Genomic DNA, 18,481 nt, shown 5'->3' with positions numbered 1-18,481 from the left:
AAAGTCTATGGGACACAAACATGAATACTCAAAAGTGCTCATTTTAAAGGCTTATATGCAAGTTATTGTCATAAAATGTGTTTGGGGACCTGGGTCCTGCCCCAGGAATGCAAAAAGAAGTTTTAAAAACGGACGTTTTTTCGGGAGAAGTGATTTTAATAATGTTTAAAGTGAAATAATAAAAGTGTAATATTCCTTTAAATTTCGTACCTGGGGGGGGTCTATAGTATGCCTGTAAAGAGGCGCATGTTTCCCGTGTTTAGAACAGTCTGACAGCAAAATTACATTTCTAAAGGAAAAAAAGTCATGTAAAACTACTATCGCTAGCGTCGGCTATAATGAATTGTCAGTCCGGCAAAACACATAAAAGTTCACTGATAAAAACAGCATGGAATTTCCCCACAGGGGAACCCAGAACCAAAATTAAAAAAAAAAATGCATGGGGGTCCCCCTAAATTCCATACCAGGCCCTTCAGGTCTGGTATGGATATTAAGGGGAACCCCGCGCCAAAATTTTTTTTTAAATGGCGTGGGGTCCCCCTCAAAATCTATACCAGACCCTTCAGGTCTGGTATGGATTTTAAGGAGAACCCTGCGCCAAAATAAAAAAAAATGGCGTGGGGTCCCCCCAAAAATCCATACCAGACCCTTATCCGAGCATGCAGCCTGGCAGGCCGCAGGAAAAGAGGGGGGATGAGAGAGCGCCCTCCCCTCCTGAACCGTACCAGGCCATATGCCCTCAACATTGGGAGAGTGCTTTTGGAGTAGTCCCCCAAAGCACCTTGTCCCCATGTTGATGGGGAGCAGGGCCTCCTCCCCACAACCCTTGTCTTGTCCTTGTGGGGGTCTGCGGGTGGGGGGCTTATCAGAATCTGGAAGCCCCCTTCAACAAGGGGACCCCCAGATCCCAGTCCCCCCTGTGTGAATTGGTAATGGGGTCTGGTATGGATTTTAAGGGGAACCCCGTGCCAAAATTTTTTTTTAAAATGGCATGGGGTCCCCCCAAAAATCCATACCAGACCTTTATCCGAGCACGCAACCTGGCAGGCCGCAGGAAAAGAGGGGAGGATGAGAGAGCACCCCCCCTCCTGAACCGTACCAGGCCACATGCCCCACATGCCCTCAATCTAGATTCCCTTGAGAAAGTCACATGGCCAGTGATGCAACGCATCAGGAGGAGGAGCCAGTGACGTCACTCAAGTGCTCGGAATAGCACAGAGGTGAAGTGAGGAGTAGTATGCTTGTAAGCCTATGAGCCTGACTGATTATACACGCTCAGTTGAAGCTGGATACATGTGAGTGGATCTGTTGATATTTACCCAGTTTGTTTTATACAGTGTTGCGCGATGAAGAAGAAAATTGGTGGTGTTCCTCTGATCCTATTAGTACTGCAGGCAGCTGCAGTATTTACAAGTTGGTGTAGTGCGTCCTCTGCACAGTGTGCACCTAAAGCTACCTGAAGAAAATTGGTGGTGTTCTTCTGATCCTATTAGTACCGCAGGCAGCTGCAGTATTTACAAGTTAGTGTAGTGCGTCCTCTGCACAGTGTGCACCTAAAACTACCTGAAGAAAATTGCTGTTGTTCTGCTCCTATTAATACCACAGGCAGGCAGCTACAGTATTTACAGTTAGTGTACTGTGTCCTCTGCACAGTGTGTACCTAAAGCTACCTGAAGAAAATTGGTGGTGTTCTTCTGATCCTATTAGTACCACAGGCAGGCAGCTGCAGAATTTACAATTAGTGTACTGCGTCCTCTGCACAGTGTGCACCTAAAGCTACCTGAAGACAATTGCTGTTGTTCTGATCCTATTAATATCACAGGCAGGCAGCTACAGTATTTACAGTTAGCGTACTGCGTCCTCTGCACAGTGTGCACCTAAAGCTACCTGAAGACAATTGCTGTTGTTCTGCTCCTATTAATACACAGGCAGGCAGCTACAGTATTTACAGTTAGTGTACTGTGTCCTCTGCACAGTGTGCACCTAAAGCTACCTGAAGAAAATTGGTGGTGTTCTTCTAAACCTATTAGTACCACAGGCAGGCAGCTGCAGTATTTACAATTAGTGTACTGCGTCCTCTGCACAGTGTGCACCTAAAACTAGCTGAAGACAATTTCTGTTGTTCTGCTCCTATTAATACCACAGGCAGGCAGCTACAGAATTTACAGTTAGTGTACTGTATATATAAGATAAAATAGTAAAATCACATTAAACAATCAAATGTGAAGAAACACATAATATCCAAACGGCGCTCCTGTCAAATTATTCAGAATTGACACAATTGCATATAAAAGAGTGAAATGCACATATAATAGCTAAACAGAAAATCGCAGATCTGACAAGTGAATGAACGTGAAGATAAAGTCTGTGGCTAGCTTCATATGTGGATAAAAAGAGATCCTATTAGTACCGCAGGCAGCTACAGTATTTACAGTTAGTGTACTGTGTCCTCTGCACAGTGTGCACCTAAAGCTACCTGAAGAAAATTGGTGGTGTTCTTCTGATCCTATTAGTACCACAGGCAGGCAGCTACAGTATTTACAGTTAGTGTACTGTGTCCTCTGCAAAGTGTTCACCTAAAGCTACCTGAAGAAAATTGGCGGTGTTCTTCTGATCCTATTAGTACCACAGGCAGGCAGTTGACTCTGCTAGCTGCAGTATCAGTTTATATATACATCCCAGCTTTGTGCAGCTACATCTCACTGGAGGCCATTAGTATGTCTGGAAGGCCAACAAGGAGAGGCAGACAGTCACAAGCCAATAAAAGAGGGCAAGCAGGTTCTGTGTCTAGAGGCAACAGTGCTGGTCGTGGAGATGGTGCATCCTCATCAGCACGTGGCCGTGGGACACTCTTGTCCTTTTTTTCGGGAGCTGGCCGTGTTGAGCCGCAACATGCCGAAGACTTGGTAGAGTGGATGACCAAGCTGTCCTCATCCTCCTCATCCTCTCTCACCCAGGCTCAGGGTACTTTGTCTGGCAAAGCAGCTGCCAACGTGCCTCTTCCCTCGGCTCAATGGCATCAGTCAATCCTTCCCTAGCCCCACCGTGTCCTCCTGAGGAGTCCCCCGAACTGTTTGACCACAGTGTTGGGTACATGCTCCAGGAGGATGCCCAGCGTTTTGAAGGCTCCGATGGTGGTACCCAGCTAGAGGAAGGCAGTAACGTGAGACCAGAGAGAGGGGGTGCCCAAGGAGGACAGCAATCTGGCAGTCATATTCCCCCAGCTGTAGCATACTGCCAGCTTTGCTCCAGTGTTGAGGAGGGAGGGGATGATGAGGTCACCGACTCCACGTGGGTGCCTGATAGGAGAGAGGAGGAGGAGGAGGAGGCACATCTCCAATGAGGCAGGATGCCCTCCAGGGGCCAGCTTAAGGGCAACACACCGACTGCATCACGCCGCAGAGCTCCGCATGTGCAGGGCGCTGCTTTCTCTGCACGTTATTCCAAAAGTTCTTTGGTGTGGGCCTTTTTTGAGACGAGTGCATCAGATCCCACCGCTGCTATTTGCAACATATGTCTCAAGCGTATCTTGCGTGGCTAAAACATCACCCACTTGGGCACCACATGCTTGACCAGACATATGTTGACCTGCCATGCAGTGCGTTGGCAAGCGTACCTAAAAGACCCACACCAAAGAAAAAAGCGGACCTCTCCTTGCTCCTCATCAGCTGGGATCTCCAACCCCACTATACCTTCAGTCCTCTCTGAAACCTGCACTGAGAGGAATGAAGGTGTAGAATTAGGTGCGTCACAGCCAAGTACTTGCGGGCAATCTGCTATTGGTACACCAACGTCAGATTGTACCAGGCAAATTTCCCTGCCCTAGCTGCTGCACCGCCGAAAGAAGTTCGCTCCCAGCCATCCACATGCCCAGCGGTTGAATGCTAGCTTGGCTAAATTGCTAGCACTTCAACTGCTGCCTTTTCAGTTTGTAGACTCTGCCCCCTCCTGTGAGTTTGTAGAATGTGCGGTTCCTCAGTGGCAGTTTGCCAAACTACACTTTTTCTCATGGAAGGCGATTCCGGCTCTCTACCGGCATGTGGAAGGCAATGTCTTGGCTCGCTGGACAGGGAGGTCAGCGGTAAGGTGCATATTACCGCTGCTTCATGGTCCAGCAGGCATGGACAGGGATGTTACCTATCTTTCACCACGCACTGGGTGACTCTTCTGGCGGCTGGTAAGGATGAAGGACAGGGTGCAGTAGTGTTGGAGGTTGTTCTGCCACCACGCCTCCAAAATTCTACTAGTGGTGATTCTGCCACAATTCTCTCCTCCACCCCCTCCTCTTCTTTTTCCTCCATGGCCTCTTCCTGTGCTGATTTGTCCTCGGAACCAGCAGTGCTCCGTAGGCATTCAAGGGGCTACACAAGCACGCAGGCAAAAAGATGCCATGCGATGCTTGAGCTAGTGTGCTTGGAGGACAGGAGCCACACTGGGGCAGAGATTCTGTCAGCTCTGCAGGGGCAGGTTCAGAGGTGGTTGACGCCACGCCAGCTTAAGGCAGGTATGGTGGTTTGCGACAATGGCACCAACCTCCTCTCCACATTCCAACAGGGACAACTGACCCATGTGCCCTGTTTGGCTCACGTCCTTAACTTGGTGGTGCAGCGGTTCTTTGGCAGGTACCCGGGCTTACAGGATGTCCTGAGGCAGGCCAGGAAAGTCTGTGTGCATTTCTGCAGGTCATATAATGCCAGTGCTCAGCTGGCTGACCTCCAAAAGGAATTTAACCTGCCCAAGAACCACCTAATCTGTGACATGCCCACCAGGTGGAACTCTACGTTGGCCATGCTGCGGCGGCTTCACATGCAGCAGAGGGCCATCAATGAGTACCTATGTGACTATGGCACCAGGACAGGGTCAGGGGACCTTGTTTTTTTTCCCCACGCCAGTGGGCTATGATCTGGGATGCATGCACTGTCCTGTCACCATTTGAGGAGGCCACAAGGATGGTGAGCAGTGACAGTGCATGCATCAGTGATACTGTCCCTCTTGTCCACCTGTTGGAGCACACGCTGCATGGAATAATGGACAGGGCACTTGAGGCAGAACAGAGGGAGGAAGAGGAGGACTTCCTTACCTCTCAAGGCCCCCTTTATCCAGACAGTGTTCCTGCGTGCCAGCCTATCACACAGGAAAAGGACGAGGAGGAGGATTGTGTCAGCATGGAGGTGGAGCCTGGCACTCAGCATCAGCAGCAGTCTTCAAGGGATCATTTACAGTCTGAAGAAACCCATGGACTTGTACGTGGCTGGGAGGAGGTGGCTGCGGATCATGTCGTCCTTAGTGACCCAGAGGACTCTGGACTGAATGCCTCAGCAAACCTACGCTGCATGGCCTCCCTGATCCTGCAAAGCCTGCGGAAGGATCCTCGTATTCGTGGTGTCACGGGGAGGGATGATTACTGGCTGGCAACCCTCCTTGATCCACGTTACAAGGGTAAGGTTGCGGACCTTATCTTGCTGTCGCAGAGGGAGCAGAGGATGAAACATCTTCGGGAGGCCTTGCAGAAAGGTTTGTGCAACGCGTTTTCAGAGCCTGGGAGGTTACAATTTCCTGGTCCTCCTGGACAACGTGTTGCTGAGGCTTCGGTCAGTCACAGAAGGAGGGGTGGAGAAGGTGGCCATCTGACCGATGCGTTCAGACAATTTTTTAGTCCAAAGCCCCAAGGTCTAATCAGTTCCAGCAACCATCGCCAGCGTCTGATTCACATGGTGCAGGATTATCTAGGGGCAAGATCAGACTTGGACACCTTTCCCACCGAAAATCCTCTGGGTTACTGGGCCTTGAGGATGGATCACTGGCTAGAGCTTGCACAGTATGCAATTGAGCTTCTGGCCAGTTCTGCATCCAGCGTTCTTTCGGAACGCACATTCAGTGCTGCTGGAGGCTTTGTAACCGATCACAGGGTGCGCCTGTCCACCGAATAAAAATGAATCAGTCTTGGATCACCAGCTATCAGCTGATGCTGATGTAACCGATTTTTTTTTTTTAATGTGAGATTCCTTCAAAACTGCCTATGCTGATACTGAGTGACTGTCCTGTTATGCTAAGTCACAATCCTCTTCCTCCTCAATTTTCATGCTGATAGCTTTTAAGAACATTTTTGGTTCTGGGCACTGCCACCAGTGGCCAAGGCCCAATTTTTCTGCCCCTGTTTAACAGGGGCGTGTAATTACAATTTTTGATGCAATACTTTGCAGCAGGGCTCATTCCTGTGCTCCAACTATAGTATTTGTGAGGGGTTGCAGTGTTGTAGCACCAGTGCCCAAGGCCCAATTTTTCTGCCCCTGTTTAACAGGGGCATATAATTACAATTTTTGATGCAATACTTTGCAGCAGGGCTCATTCCTGCGCTCCAACTATAGCATCTATGAGGGGTTCCAGTGTTGTGGCACCAGTGCCTAAGGCCCAATTTTTCTGCCCCTGTTCAACAGGGACATGTAATTACAATTCTTGATCTAATATTTCACAGCAGGGCCCATTATTGCGCCCACCAAGAGTAACTGTGTTACAGTGTTGTGGCAACACCACCACCACCGCCACCACCAAAGACCCAATTTTTCAGCCCCTGTTCATTAGGTGCATGTAATTACAATTCTTGATATAATATTTCACAGCAGGGCTCGTTCCAGCGCCCACTAAGAATAACTGTGAAGACTTACAGTGTTGTGGCACCAGCACCACCACCAAAGGCCCAATTTTTCTACCACAGTTCAACAATGGCATGTAATTACAATTCTTGATCTAATATTTCACAGCAGGGCCCATTCCTGTGCCCATCAAGAGTAACTGTGAGGGCTTACAGTGTTGTGGCAACACCAACACCTAAGGCCCTAAATTCTGCAGAGTATATAAGGCGGGCCCCTACTTTTAAACATCCAACTTACAAACGATTCCTACTTGCGAACGGAGGGAGACAACAGGAAGTGATATAAAATCTACCCCTAGGAAGGGAAATTCTCTCCTGTAAGAGTTAATATGGGAAAAACGTGTCTCCTCTTCACTGATGCTTTATCACCAATCCTTGTTTCACTAAAAACCCCAAATTTTCAAAAAACATTTTTCATTGGGACAGAAAGTGAGGTGAAATCTTCTGAAGAGGTTCACAGACAGCAAAACAAATGTTACAGGGGTGATAACCTTTCTCTATGTTTTCCAAAAAGCTTAAAAATAGATTTTTTGGTTGGAGCTATACTTTAAAAATGTACCAGTTCAAAATTACATAAAGATTCTACTTAACAACAAACCTACAGCCCCTGTTTTGTTTGCACCGCCTGTACTGCTGTTCAGAGTATATAGGGCCTGGGGGCCCCGCGCCTTACCTTTTTTAAATTTGGGTGCGGGGTTCCCCTTAATATCCATACAAGACCCAAAGGGCCTGGTAATGGACTGGGGGGTGGGGGGTACCCATGCCGTTTGTCTCACTGATTTTCATCCATATTGCCGGGACCCGACATTACATTAAAGCCGCAAGCAGTTTTAAATTACTTTTATTCCTTTAAAAATGTCACTTTGTGCAGGGACTGTTCTAAGCATGGGAAACATGCGCCACTTTACAGGCATACTATAGACACCCCCCAGGTACAATATTTAAAGCAATATTTCACTTTTGTTTTTCACTTTAAGCATCAATAAAATCACTACTCCTGAAAAAACGGCTGTTTTTAGAAACTTTTTTTTGCATTGATACATGTCCCCTGGGGCAGGACCCAGGTCCCCAAACCCTTTTTTAGGACAATAACTTGCATATTAGCCTTTAAAATTAGCACTTTTAATTTTGAACGTTCGAGTCCCATAGACTTTAATGGGGTTCTAAAGTTTGTGCTAACTTTCGGTCCGTCGCAGGTTCTGGTGCGAACCGAACCGGGGGGGTGTTCAGCTCATCCCTACTCCTCACTAGGGATGGGCTTTATGTTCGGGTCGAACATGAGTTTGACTCGAACATTGGCTGTTCACCCATTCGCCGGATAGCGAACAATTTGGGGCATTCGCTGCAAATTCGAAAGCAGCGGAACACCCTTTAAAAGTCTATGGGAGAAATCAAAAGTGCTAATTTTAAAGGTTAATATGAAAGTTATTGTCTTAAAAAGTGTTTGGGGAACTGGGTCCTGCCCCAGGGGACATGTATCAATGCAAAAAACAGTTTTAAAAACGGACGTTTTTGTTGGGAGCAGTGATTTTAATAATGCTTAAAGTAAAACAAAAAAAGTGTAATATTCCTTTAAATTTTGTACCTGGGGGGTGTCTATAGTATGCCTGTAAAGTGACGCATGTTTCCCGTGTTTAGAACAGTCCAAGAGCAAAATGACATTTCTAAAGGAAAAAAAGTCATTTAAATGTACTCGCGGCTATAATGAATTGTTGGTCCGACAATACACATAAAAGTTCATTGATAAAAACGGCATGGGATTCCCCCACAGGGGAACCCCGAACCAAAATTTAAAAAAAAATGCGTGGGGGTCCCCCAAAAATCCATACCAGACCCTTATCTGAGCACGCAACCTGGCAGGCCACAGGAAAAGAGGGGGGGCAAGAGAGCGCCCCCCCTCCTGAACCGTACCAGGCCACATGCCCTCAACATTGGAAGGGTGCTTTCGGGTAGCACCCCAAAGCACCTTGTCCCCATGTTGATGGGGAGAAGGGCCTCATCCCCACAACCCTTGCCCAGTGGTTGCGGGGGTCTGCGGGGGTCTGCTTCAAAATCTGGAAACTCCCTTTAACAAGGGGACCCCCAGATCCCGCCCCCCCTCTGTGAAATGGTAATGGGGTTCAAATGTACACCTACCATTTCACAAAAAATGTGTGAAAATGGTAAAAAAAAGACAATACATGCCTTGGGACAAGTCCTTCATTAAAAAAATTTAAAAAATAAAACTGTCCCACAAAGTCTTTTTCTTCTTCTCGCGCTCCGATGGACCAAAAAAAAAAAAGAAGCTGCACGCCGCCTACGATCTGCCTCCATGGGAGGCACCCGCCGTAATGACCGGCCTCTCAGATGACAGCTCTTTTATAACTGAGGGTGGGGCCACACGATGACATTGCTGGGTGACCCCGCCCCCTCTCCCATGAAGGCAGATCGTAGGCGGCATGCGGCTTTTTTTTTTTTCGGTCCGCCGGAGCGAGAGAAGAAGAAGACTTTGTGGGACAGTTTTATTTTTTTAATACATTTATTTACATTTAATACATTTGTACCCATTACCATTTCACATGGGCTGGGCCAGGATCTGGGGGTCCCTTTGTTAAAAGAGGCTTCAAGATTTCAATAAGCCCCCCGCTCGTAGACCCCCACAACCACCGGGCAAGGGTTGTGGGGATGAGGCCCTTCTCCCCATCAACATGGGGACAAGGTGCTTTGGAGGGCTACCCCAAAGCACCCTCCCAATGTTGAGGGCATGTTGCCTGGTACGGTTCAGGAGGGGGGGGCGCTCTCTCGTCCCCCCTCTTTTCCTGTGGCCTGCCAGGTTGCGTGCTCGGATAAGGGTCTGGTATGGATTTTGAGGGGAACCCCCATACCATTTTTAATTATGGCGCGGGGTTCCCCTTAATGTCCATACCAGACCTGAAGGGCCTGGTATCAAATTTGGGGGGACCCCCACACATATTTTTTTTTACATTTTGGTTTGGGGTTCCCCTGTGGAGGAATCCCATGCCGTTTTTATCAATGAACTTTTATGTGTATTGTCGGACCGACAATTCATTATAGCCGCGAGCACTTTTAAATGACTTTTTTCCTTTAGAAATGTCATTTTGCTCTCGGACTGTTCTAAACACAGGAAACATGCGCCACTTTACAGGCATACTATAGACACCCCCCAGGTACGAAATTTAAAGGAATATTACACTTTTATTCTTTTACTTTAAGCATTATTAAAATCACTGCTCCCGAAAAAACGGCTGTTTTTAAAACTTTGTTTTACATTGATACGTGTCCCCTAAGGCAGGACCTGGGTCCCCAAACACTTTTTAAGACAATAACTTGCATATAAGCCTTTAAAATTAGCACTTTTAATTTTTAATGTTCGTGTCCGATAGACTTTAACGGTGTTCGCGCGTTCGAACAAATTTTTTGCCTGTTCTCATGTTCTGCTGCAAACCGAACCGGGGGGTGTTCGGCTCATCCTTACTCCTCACCTGGTTGCCACCACACACACGCTTGACACCATCTGAACCAAATAAATTTATCTTTGTCTCATCAGACCACAGGACCACAGGACATGGTTCCAGTAATCCATGTCCTTAGTCTTCTTGTCTTCAACAAACTGTTCGCTTTCTTGTGCATCATCTTTAGAAGAGGCTTCCTTCTGGGATGACAGCCATGCAGACCAATTTGATGCAGTTTGCAGCGTATGGTCTGAGCACTGACAGGCTGACCGCCCTCCCCTTCAACCTCTGCAGCAATGCTGGCAGCACTCATACGTCTATTTTCCTAAGACAACCTCTGGATATGACGCTGAGCACGTGCACTCAACTTCTTTGGTTGACCATGGCGAGGCCTATTCTGAGTGGAACTTTTCCTGTTAAAATGCTGTATGGTCTTGGCCACCGTGCTGCAGCTCAGTTTCAGGGTCTTGGCAATCTTCTTATAGCCTAGGCCATCTTTATTTAGAGCAACAATTCTTTTTTTCAGATCCCCAGAGAGTTCTTTGCCATGAGATGCCATGTTGAACTTCCAGTGACCAATATGAGAGAGTGAGAGCGATAACACCAAATTTAATACACCTGCTCCCCTTTCACACCTGAGACCTTTTAACCCTAATGAGTCACATGACACCGGGGCGGGAAAGTGGCTAATTGGGCCCAATTTGGACATTTTTACTTAGGGGTGTACTCACTTTGTTGCCAGCGGTTTAGACATTAATGGCTGTGTGTTAAGTTATTTTGAGGGGACAGCAAATTTACACTGTTATACAAGTTGTACACTCACTACTTTACATTGTAGCAAAGTGTCATTTCTTCAGTGTTGTCACATGAAAAGATAGAATAAAATATTTACAAAAATGTGAGGGCTGTACTCACTTTTGTGAGATACTTTATGTACCCATCTGGCTTCTACTGACCATCAATGCTCACTTTAGCCACCACTGACCACAAATGTACCCATCTGCCCCCCACTGACTACCAATATACTCAATCAGCCCCCATTGTCAATTGCTTTACCACTGACGACCATAAATGTACCCCACCCTCCTTTATTCATGTCCTCTTAGCCCTATCTGCCCCCACTGATGACCACTGTACCCTCTCAACCCTTGTTGACCTTCATTGCACCACTCTTGCCTCCACTGATCACCATGGAGCTCTCTAAGTCCCTGCTACCTTTTTTTCCTCAGTGGCTCCTTCTGACCACCATGTTATCCTTCAGGCCTTCTGACCTCCAATATGACCCTCCAGCCCCCATTGACACCAATTCTTTTTTTTTTCTTATTTCTCCATGGCCTCCTCTGACCACTAATATCAGGACACTCTTCTTTCCATGGAAACTGACATCTGACTTTTTTTTTTCCTCATATTGACCACCGGAAATGTTCTTTCCAATAGCTATTAATAATGTCCCCAGTGGGACACAGACAGCAAAAACTAAACCGACGCAGGTTTTATCCTTTCCCTGCTCTGTTCAAAATTAAGCATAAAGTTTTGGCCATACACACACTTAGAATTATCTCCTATGACCATCAGCTCCAACCAGTAGCCGTAATGTGGTATTTGCCTCAAATACCACATTAAACACTTGACCTCTGGAAGGTTTTACCCCCCCCCTTCATGACTAGGCCATTTTTTTGCTATTCGGCACTGCAATACTTTAACTAGCAATTGCACCATCATGCAACACTGTACCCAAGTGAAATCGATATAATTAATTTTTACACAAATAGAGCTGGTCTTTTGGTGGTATTTGATCACCCCTGGGGCTTTTTTTTGTTTTTTTTTATTATATAAACAAAAAAAAGACTGAAAATGTTGAAAAAAAAAACAATGCTGTTAACATTCTGCTATAAAACATATCCAATAAAAAAAAAATATATATGTAGCACTAACTCACGGTGGAGCTGCTGGTTTAAGCGGGTCTGTTACCTTCACCTTGCTTCCCTTGGTTTCACCAGCGCTGGGTCTAGGGGTTCCGTTGAGTTTACTTCTGGACGACACACGCACCAACACTGGAGTACGTTTTCAATGCTTTATTGAACAAACAAACTTTAGGAAGTAGCAGGAAAGAGGTGGAAAAGGAAACTTTCAGGAGAAACTCAAATATCTTCTTATAGAATCTTAGCGACAAATGTCCTGGTAGAATTCAGATAATTAGGTGGAATGTGGGACACACTCCTTGCTCATCTGGATAGGCCTCTCTCACGGGTCTAGCAGCCAGCACGAATCAAAGTCTCTGCCACAGACTTGTTTGGGGGGTAAATCCGCACGATCCTCTGCCACAGGATGTATCAAATTTTTCTGCAGTGAAAGTCAGTCACAGTGCCTGAACCTTTAAGCCGAACCGGTGACATGCTGTATAGTTACTTCTTTTGGATACGTCCTTCGACCGAGTCACCAGGCCCCTCTATAGACCAGCACGCTGCATGATCTCTCCAAGACGGGTCCTCCCCTGGGATCTCCTCGGTTGTCCAGCTTCGTCACACAGGACTGACAGCTCAGGACCATTCCTCGGCCGCGGTGGTAGGCCCCAGACAAGCCTCTGGACCCACCCCTGCGCCGCTGTATCATGGGCCTCCCGATCGGAGGACCACGAGGTAGCTCCTTAATGCATACCTGTCGGCCAGGAGGGCCAGCAGGTGGCTGTAAAACGAACTCCAAAATATGGCGTCTGTCCCATAAATACCCTCTTCCCAGAATGCAACTCGGAGGACCACCTCCACCAGAGCTTGTCTCCGAGACAGAGGAGCATCTATACACTTCGACACGTTGCCTTTCCAACACTGACCAGTGATAACAGTGACACCCACCGGTCAGCACGGAAGCACACACAACGTCAGACAAGCTGGAACAGAGGCAAATTTTTAACCTTCCTAACACACAATTTACTAAATTTACCTAATCTGCGGTAGATTGTAAATCTACCAGCGCTACATATATATTCTACAAAAATTTAGGCCAATATGTATTCTGCTACTTATCTTTAGTAAAAAAAATTACACCCAGCATACAGGACAAGAGAAGTGGTACTGTGCAGAGCCCAGTAATACAGAATAAGAGCAGATACTGAGAATTACACTTGGCATTGGCATACAGAACAAGAGAAGTGGTACTGTGCAGAGCCCATAAATACAGAATAATAACAGATACTGAGAATTACACTCAGCATACAGGACAAGAGAAGGGGTACTGCGCAGAGTCCATGAATACAGAATAAGAACAGATACTGAGAATTACACCCAGAATAAGGGACAAGAGAAGTTGCCCTGTGCACACATGGAATGAGATTTGTCATTGGTGTACAGGGTGTTATGCAGCTCAGGTGTATGAATGAGGAAGCAGGTCTTTGTCCTTGTTGTCACAGCCTTCTGGTAGACCCGCCCGCCCTCTCTTCACATTTCTGCAGTGCTGAGTTCCTCATAGTGTCAGTCCTGTGCTGGGATCTGAGCACTCCACACTCTCCGCAATCTCCGCACTTCGTTCAGGATGGGGCAGAATTTCTGTAAGCAGTCTTGTGGGTGCTGCTGCTGTGGGTGCTGCCGCCAATCTATGGATATCCCACCACGCATAGTAAGCGGCAATACCATGAAGAGTAGCCCCAAAGAGTTAGACAAGTCAGATTCAGTGGTGGATGCCCATAAGATGTACCGGATCCACAATCTGAGCCCACAGTTATCGGTGAAGTTGGAAAGCTTTCTCAATGGTGAGGACAACCCAGTCTTTGTCGACAGCCCCAATGGAGAACAACCCAACCTCAACAGTCCCACAATTGAACTTCCAAAAGAACGATTTGACAAAAAAGTCAACACGCATGCTCCAGGGAAAAGGCAAGCCGAACGATTAGAGCATTTCTCCCGTATCACCAAGGTCTCCACCTATAACTACAAGCCGCGTTCTGCCGAAGACCTAGATGTCTGCAAGGGCGAGGCGCTGCAGGTCCTGGAAGAGTGGGGGACATGGATCCTGGCCAGGACACTCAACGACAATGGAGAGGTCAAAACCGGCTACATCCCGCGGACCTTCCTGGCAAATGCCGGGAGCCTCGAAGCCGAGGAGTAAGTTATGGCGCAAATTGTTTTACCGCAAACAGGTCTTGCATCGCTGTTCATGTGCATAGCTGTGTGCACTTGATAGGGTCTATTTGTAAAACAGTGAATGTGACTTTCACCAAACCTTCCCTGTGGGGGAATCTTCCAGGTGCGTGCATTTTAAATGATGCCGATGGATTCTCCACCAGAGAACATTTGGTGAAAGCCACATCCACTACTTTGTCCTAAGACCCAATCATTCTAATGCAGGGTTTCTCAACCACTGTTCCATGGAACACTAAGGTTCTTCCAGTGGTTGCTAGGGGTTCCCTGAGCAATGAGCAATTTCTGCCTCTCAGATAAGTTCCCACTGACACCATTTATATTTTTAGCTATCTGTAAGGAGGGAATTTTTCCCAATGACAACAAGTATAAGGAACATTCTTCCCACAGACCACCAATGTAAAGAACATTCTTCCCAGTGACCACAAATTTAAGGGACATTCTTCCAACTGACCACCAATGTAAGGAGCATTCTTCTCACTGACCACCAATGTAAGGGACATTCTTCCCACTGACCACCAATGTAAGGGACATTCTTCCTACTGACCATTAATGAAAGGAAAGTTCTTCCCACTGATCACCAGTGTAAGGAACATTCTTCTCACTGACCACCAATGTATGGGGCATCCCCCCTACTGACCACCAATGTAAGTTAGATCCTTCCCAGTGACCACCAATGTAAGGAGCATTCGTCCCACTGATCACCAATGTAAGGGACATTCTTCTCACTGATCACCAATGTAAGGAACATTCTTCTCACTGATCACCAATGTAAGGAACATTCTTCTCACTGACCCCCAATGTGATGCGACATAACGTGTTTTTATGCTCTGCAAAGAATTGCAGTACATCTACATTTTTCTCCAGCGCCTACCAACACAATGAGTTTGGAGTGAGCCGGGCACATAGACAGAGATAGTAATCGGTGGGGCCTTGCGTCGTTCAGTGCACTCGGTGTGAATGAGCCCCACCCAAAGGATATGTTTACAGTGCAGCCCAGCACCCGCCCATTGTGCACTCAGTGATATGCAGTGTGGTGTGAATGAGCCCCAATAATTTATTTGCTCCCTTTTGGTCTAATAAATATCCCATTGATTGTATCTTGTTATATCCGTATGATAAGTGTGAAAAGTACCTGTTGATCGTGCCAGAAATCAGCTGATAACTTCCTGGGGGTCTACCTGTGCTGTATTATTTGCAGCTGCCTCTGTGAACTACAAAACACCTCCCCTGTGTTATGGGTGACAACACTGTTCCTCCACAGATACAGTGTTGTTCCTCTAGGCAAGGACTACAAACCCCCCCCCCCCCCCCCAATCATCTCAAATGTTGTCCTGTTCTAAGGTGGAAATGATTCTACTTCACAGATGCAGCACAGTAAGAGAATGTTGCCACCCTGGATAGGACTACTGCACCCCTCCCATTTTGTTTATCTTCATAAAATAGAGGGGAGGTGTTCTATAGTCCTGTCCAAGAATGACAATCTCGCTTCTCCCAGATACAGTACTGTGGGTGAGCATCCCTCCCTTCATCTCCATAACACAGGTAATGTTCTGTAAACCTATCCTAAGGGGGCACTGCTGTTCCTCTATACTGTAGATACAGCAAAGCTAGTGAGCATCCCCCCCTCCCCATCAGGATAGGACTATAAAACACCTCTTCCTATGGTATAAAGCTTGAGAAGTATGGGGGTGTTCTGTAGTCCTATTCTAGAGCGATAACTCTGCTCCTCCATAGATACAGTAGAGTGAATGTTGTCACCCTTGGATAGGACTACAGAACACCCCCCTCCCTTCTCATCTCCATAAAAAAGAGGGAGCTGCCATGTAGTCCTGTCCTAGGATGACAATGCTGCTACTTCACAGATGCAGCATAGTGAGAGAGCATTGCCACCCTAGGATAGGACTACAGAACCCCTCACCCTTTTGCTTATCTCCATAACATGGAGGGGAGGTGTTCTATAGCCCAGTCCTAGAATGACAATCCTGCTATTGCCCAGATACAATACTGTGAGTGAGTGTTCTCTAAACCTATCCTAAGGTGACAATGTTGTTCCTTTATAGGTACAGCAAGGTTAGTGCAGGCTGTAGTCTTATCTTAAAGGGACAACACTGCTCCTCCACAGATGCAGTAGAGTGAGTGTTGTCACCCTAGGTTAGGACTACAGAACACCCCTGTAAACCTATCCTAGAGTCAAATTGCTGTTCCTCAATAGCTACATTATGAAAAGTGACCCATCTAGCTTCTACTGACCACCAATGTTCACTTTAGCCACCTTGAGAACAAATATACCCATCATGCTTCTACTGACCATCAATGTTCGCTTTAGCCACCATTGACCACAAATGTACCCATCTAGCTCCCACTGACCATCAATGTACCCTATCAGCCCCCATTGACAACCACTTTACCACCAATGGCTGTAAATACACCCCCACCCTATTCATGTCATCTTAGCCCTGGGGATGCAGATGTCCCCAGGCACCAACACTTTAGCGAGTACACCCCTCACATTTTTGTAAATATTTTATTATATCTTTTCATGTGACAACACTGAAGAAATGACACTTTGCTACAATGTAAAGTAGTGAGTGTACAGCTTGTATAACAGTGTAAATTTGCTGTCCCCTCAAAATAACTCAACACACGGCCATTAATGTTTAAACTGCTGGTAACAAAAGTGAGTACACCCCTAAGTGAAAATGTCCACATTGGGCCCAAAGTATCAATATTTTGTGTGGCCACCATTATTTTCCAGCACTGCCTTAACACTCTTGGGCATGGAGTTCACCAGAGCGTCACAGGTTGCCACTGGAGTCCTCTTCCACTCCTCCATGATGACATCATGGACCTGGTGGATGTTAGAGACCTTGCGCTCCTCCACCTTCCGTTTGAGGATGCCCCACAGATGCTCAATAGGGTTTAGGTCTGGAGACATGCTTGGCCAGTCCATCACCTTTACCCTCAGCTTCTTTAGCAAGGCAGTGGTCATCTTGGAGGTGTGTCTGGGGTCATTATCATGTTGGAATACTGCCCTGCAGCCCAGTCTCCAAAGGGGGGGGGGGGGGGGATCATGCTCTGCTTCACTATGTCACAGCACATGTTGGTGTTCATGGTTCCCCCAATGAACTGTAGCTCCCCAGTGCCCGCAGCATTCATGCAGCCCCAGACCATGACACTCCCACCACCATGCTTGACTGTAGACAAGACACACTTGTCTTTGTACTCCTCACCTGGTTGCCTCCACACATGCTTGACACCATCTGAACCAAATGAGTTTATCTTGGTCTCATCAGACCACAGGACATGGTTCCAGTAATCCATGTCCTTAGTCTGCTTGTCTTCAGCAAACTGTTTGTGGGCTTTTTTGTGCATCATCTTTAGAAGAGGCTTCCTTCTGGGATGACAGCCATGCAGACCAATTTGATGCAGAGTGCGGCGTATAGTCTGAGCACTGACAGGCTGACACCCCACCCCTTCAACCTCTGCAGCAATGCTGGCAGAACTCATACGTCTATTTCCCAAAGACAACCTCTGGATATGACGCTGAGCACGTGCACTCAACTTCTTTGGTCGACCATGGCAAGGCCTGTTCTGAGTGGAACCTGTCCTGGTAAACTACTGTATGGTCTTGGCCACCATGCTGCAGCTCAGTTGCAGGGTCTTGGCAATCTTCTTATATCCTAGGCCATCTTTATGTAGAGCAACAATTCTTTTTTTTCAAATCCTTAGAATTCTTTGCCATGAGGTGCCATGTTGAACTTCCATTGACCAGTATGAGAGAGTGAGAGCGATAACACCAAATTTAACACACCTGCTCCCCATTCATACCTGAGACCTTGTAACACTAACGAGTCACATGACACCGGGGAAGGAAAATGACTAATTGGGCCCAATTTGGACATTTTCACTTGGGGGGGGGGTACTCACTTTTGTTGCCAGTGGTTTAGACATTAATGGCTGTGTGTTGAGTTATTTTGAGGGGACAGCAAATTTACACTCTTATACAAGCTGTACACTCACTACTTTACATTGTAGCAAAGTGTCATTTCTTCAGTGTTGTCACATGAATAGATAGAATAAAATATTTACAAAAATGTGAGGGGTGTACTCACTTTTGTGAGATACTTTATGTACCCATCTGGCTTCTACTGACCACCATTGTTCACTTTAGCCACCACTGACCACAAATGCACCCATCTGCCTCCAACTGACCACCAATGTACCCAATCAGCCCCCATTGT

General features: G+C 46.8%; 1 protein-coding gene across 2 annotated transcripts in view; it reads left to right on the top strand.

Annotated features, from left to right (window-relative positions):
- LOC141139005 (tyrosine-protein kinase Src42A-like) overlaps window positions 1-18,481 on the top strand; it is a 59,896-nt gene that overhangs the window by 4,844 nt on the left and 36,571 nt on the right. The window contains exon 1 of one of the 2 annotated variants that reach the window (XM_073624775.1): window positions 13,556-14,201. The exons of the other annotated variant lie outside the window; for it this stretch is intronic. Within the exon in view, the coding sequence (XP_073480876.1) occupies window positions 13,633-14,201 (569 nt within the window). The 5' untranslated portion in view covers window positions 13,556-13,632. Of the gene's footprint in view, window positions 1-13,555; window positions 14,202-18,481 lie in introns of those variants that run through there. 2 annotated transcript variants of the gene reach the window in all.

The sequence above is a fragment of the Aquarana catesbeiana genome, linkage group LG04 (genome assembly GCF_042186555.1).
Source record: "Aquarana catesbeiana isolate 2022-GZ linkage group LG04, ASM4218655v1, whole genome shotgun sequence".
NCBI lineage: Eukaryota > Metazoa > Chordata > Amphibia > Anura > Ranidae > Aquarana > Aquarana catesbeiana.
The sequence above is the reverse complement of the archived record's forward strand: the minus strand, read 5'-3'. Positions and strand labels throughout refer to the sequence as shown.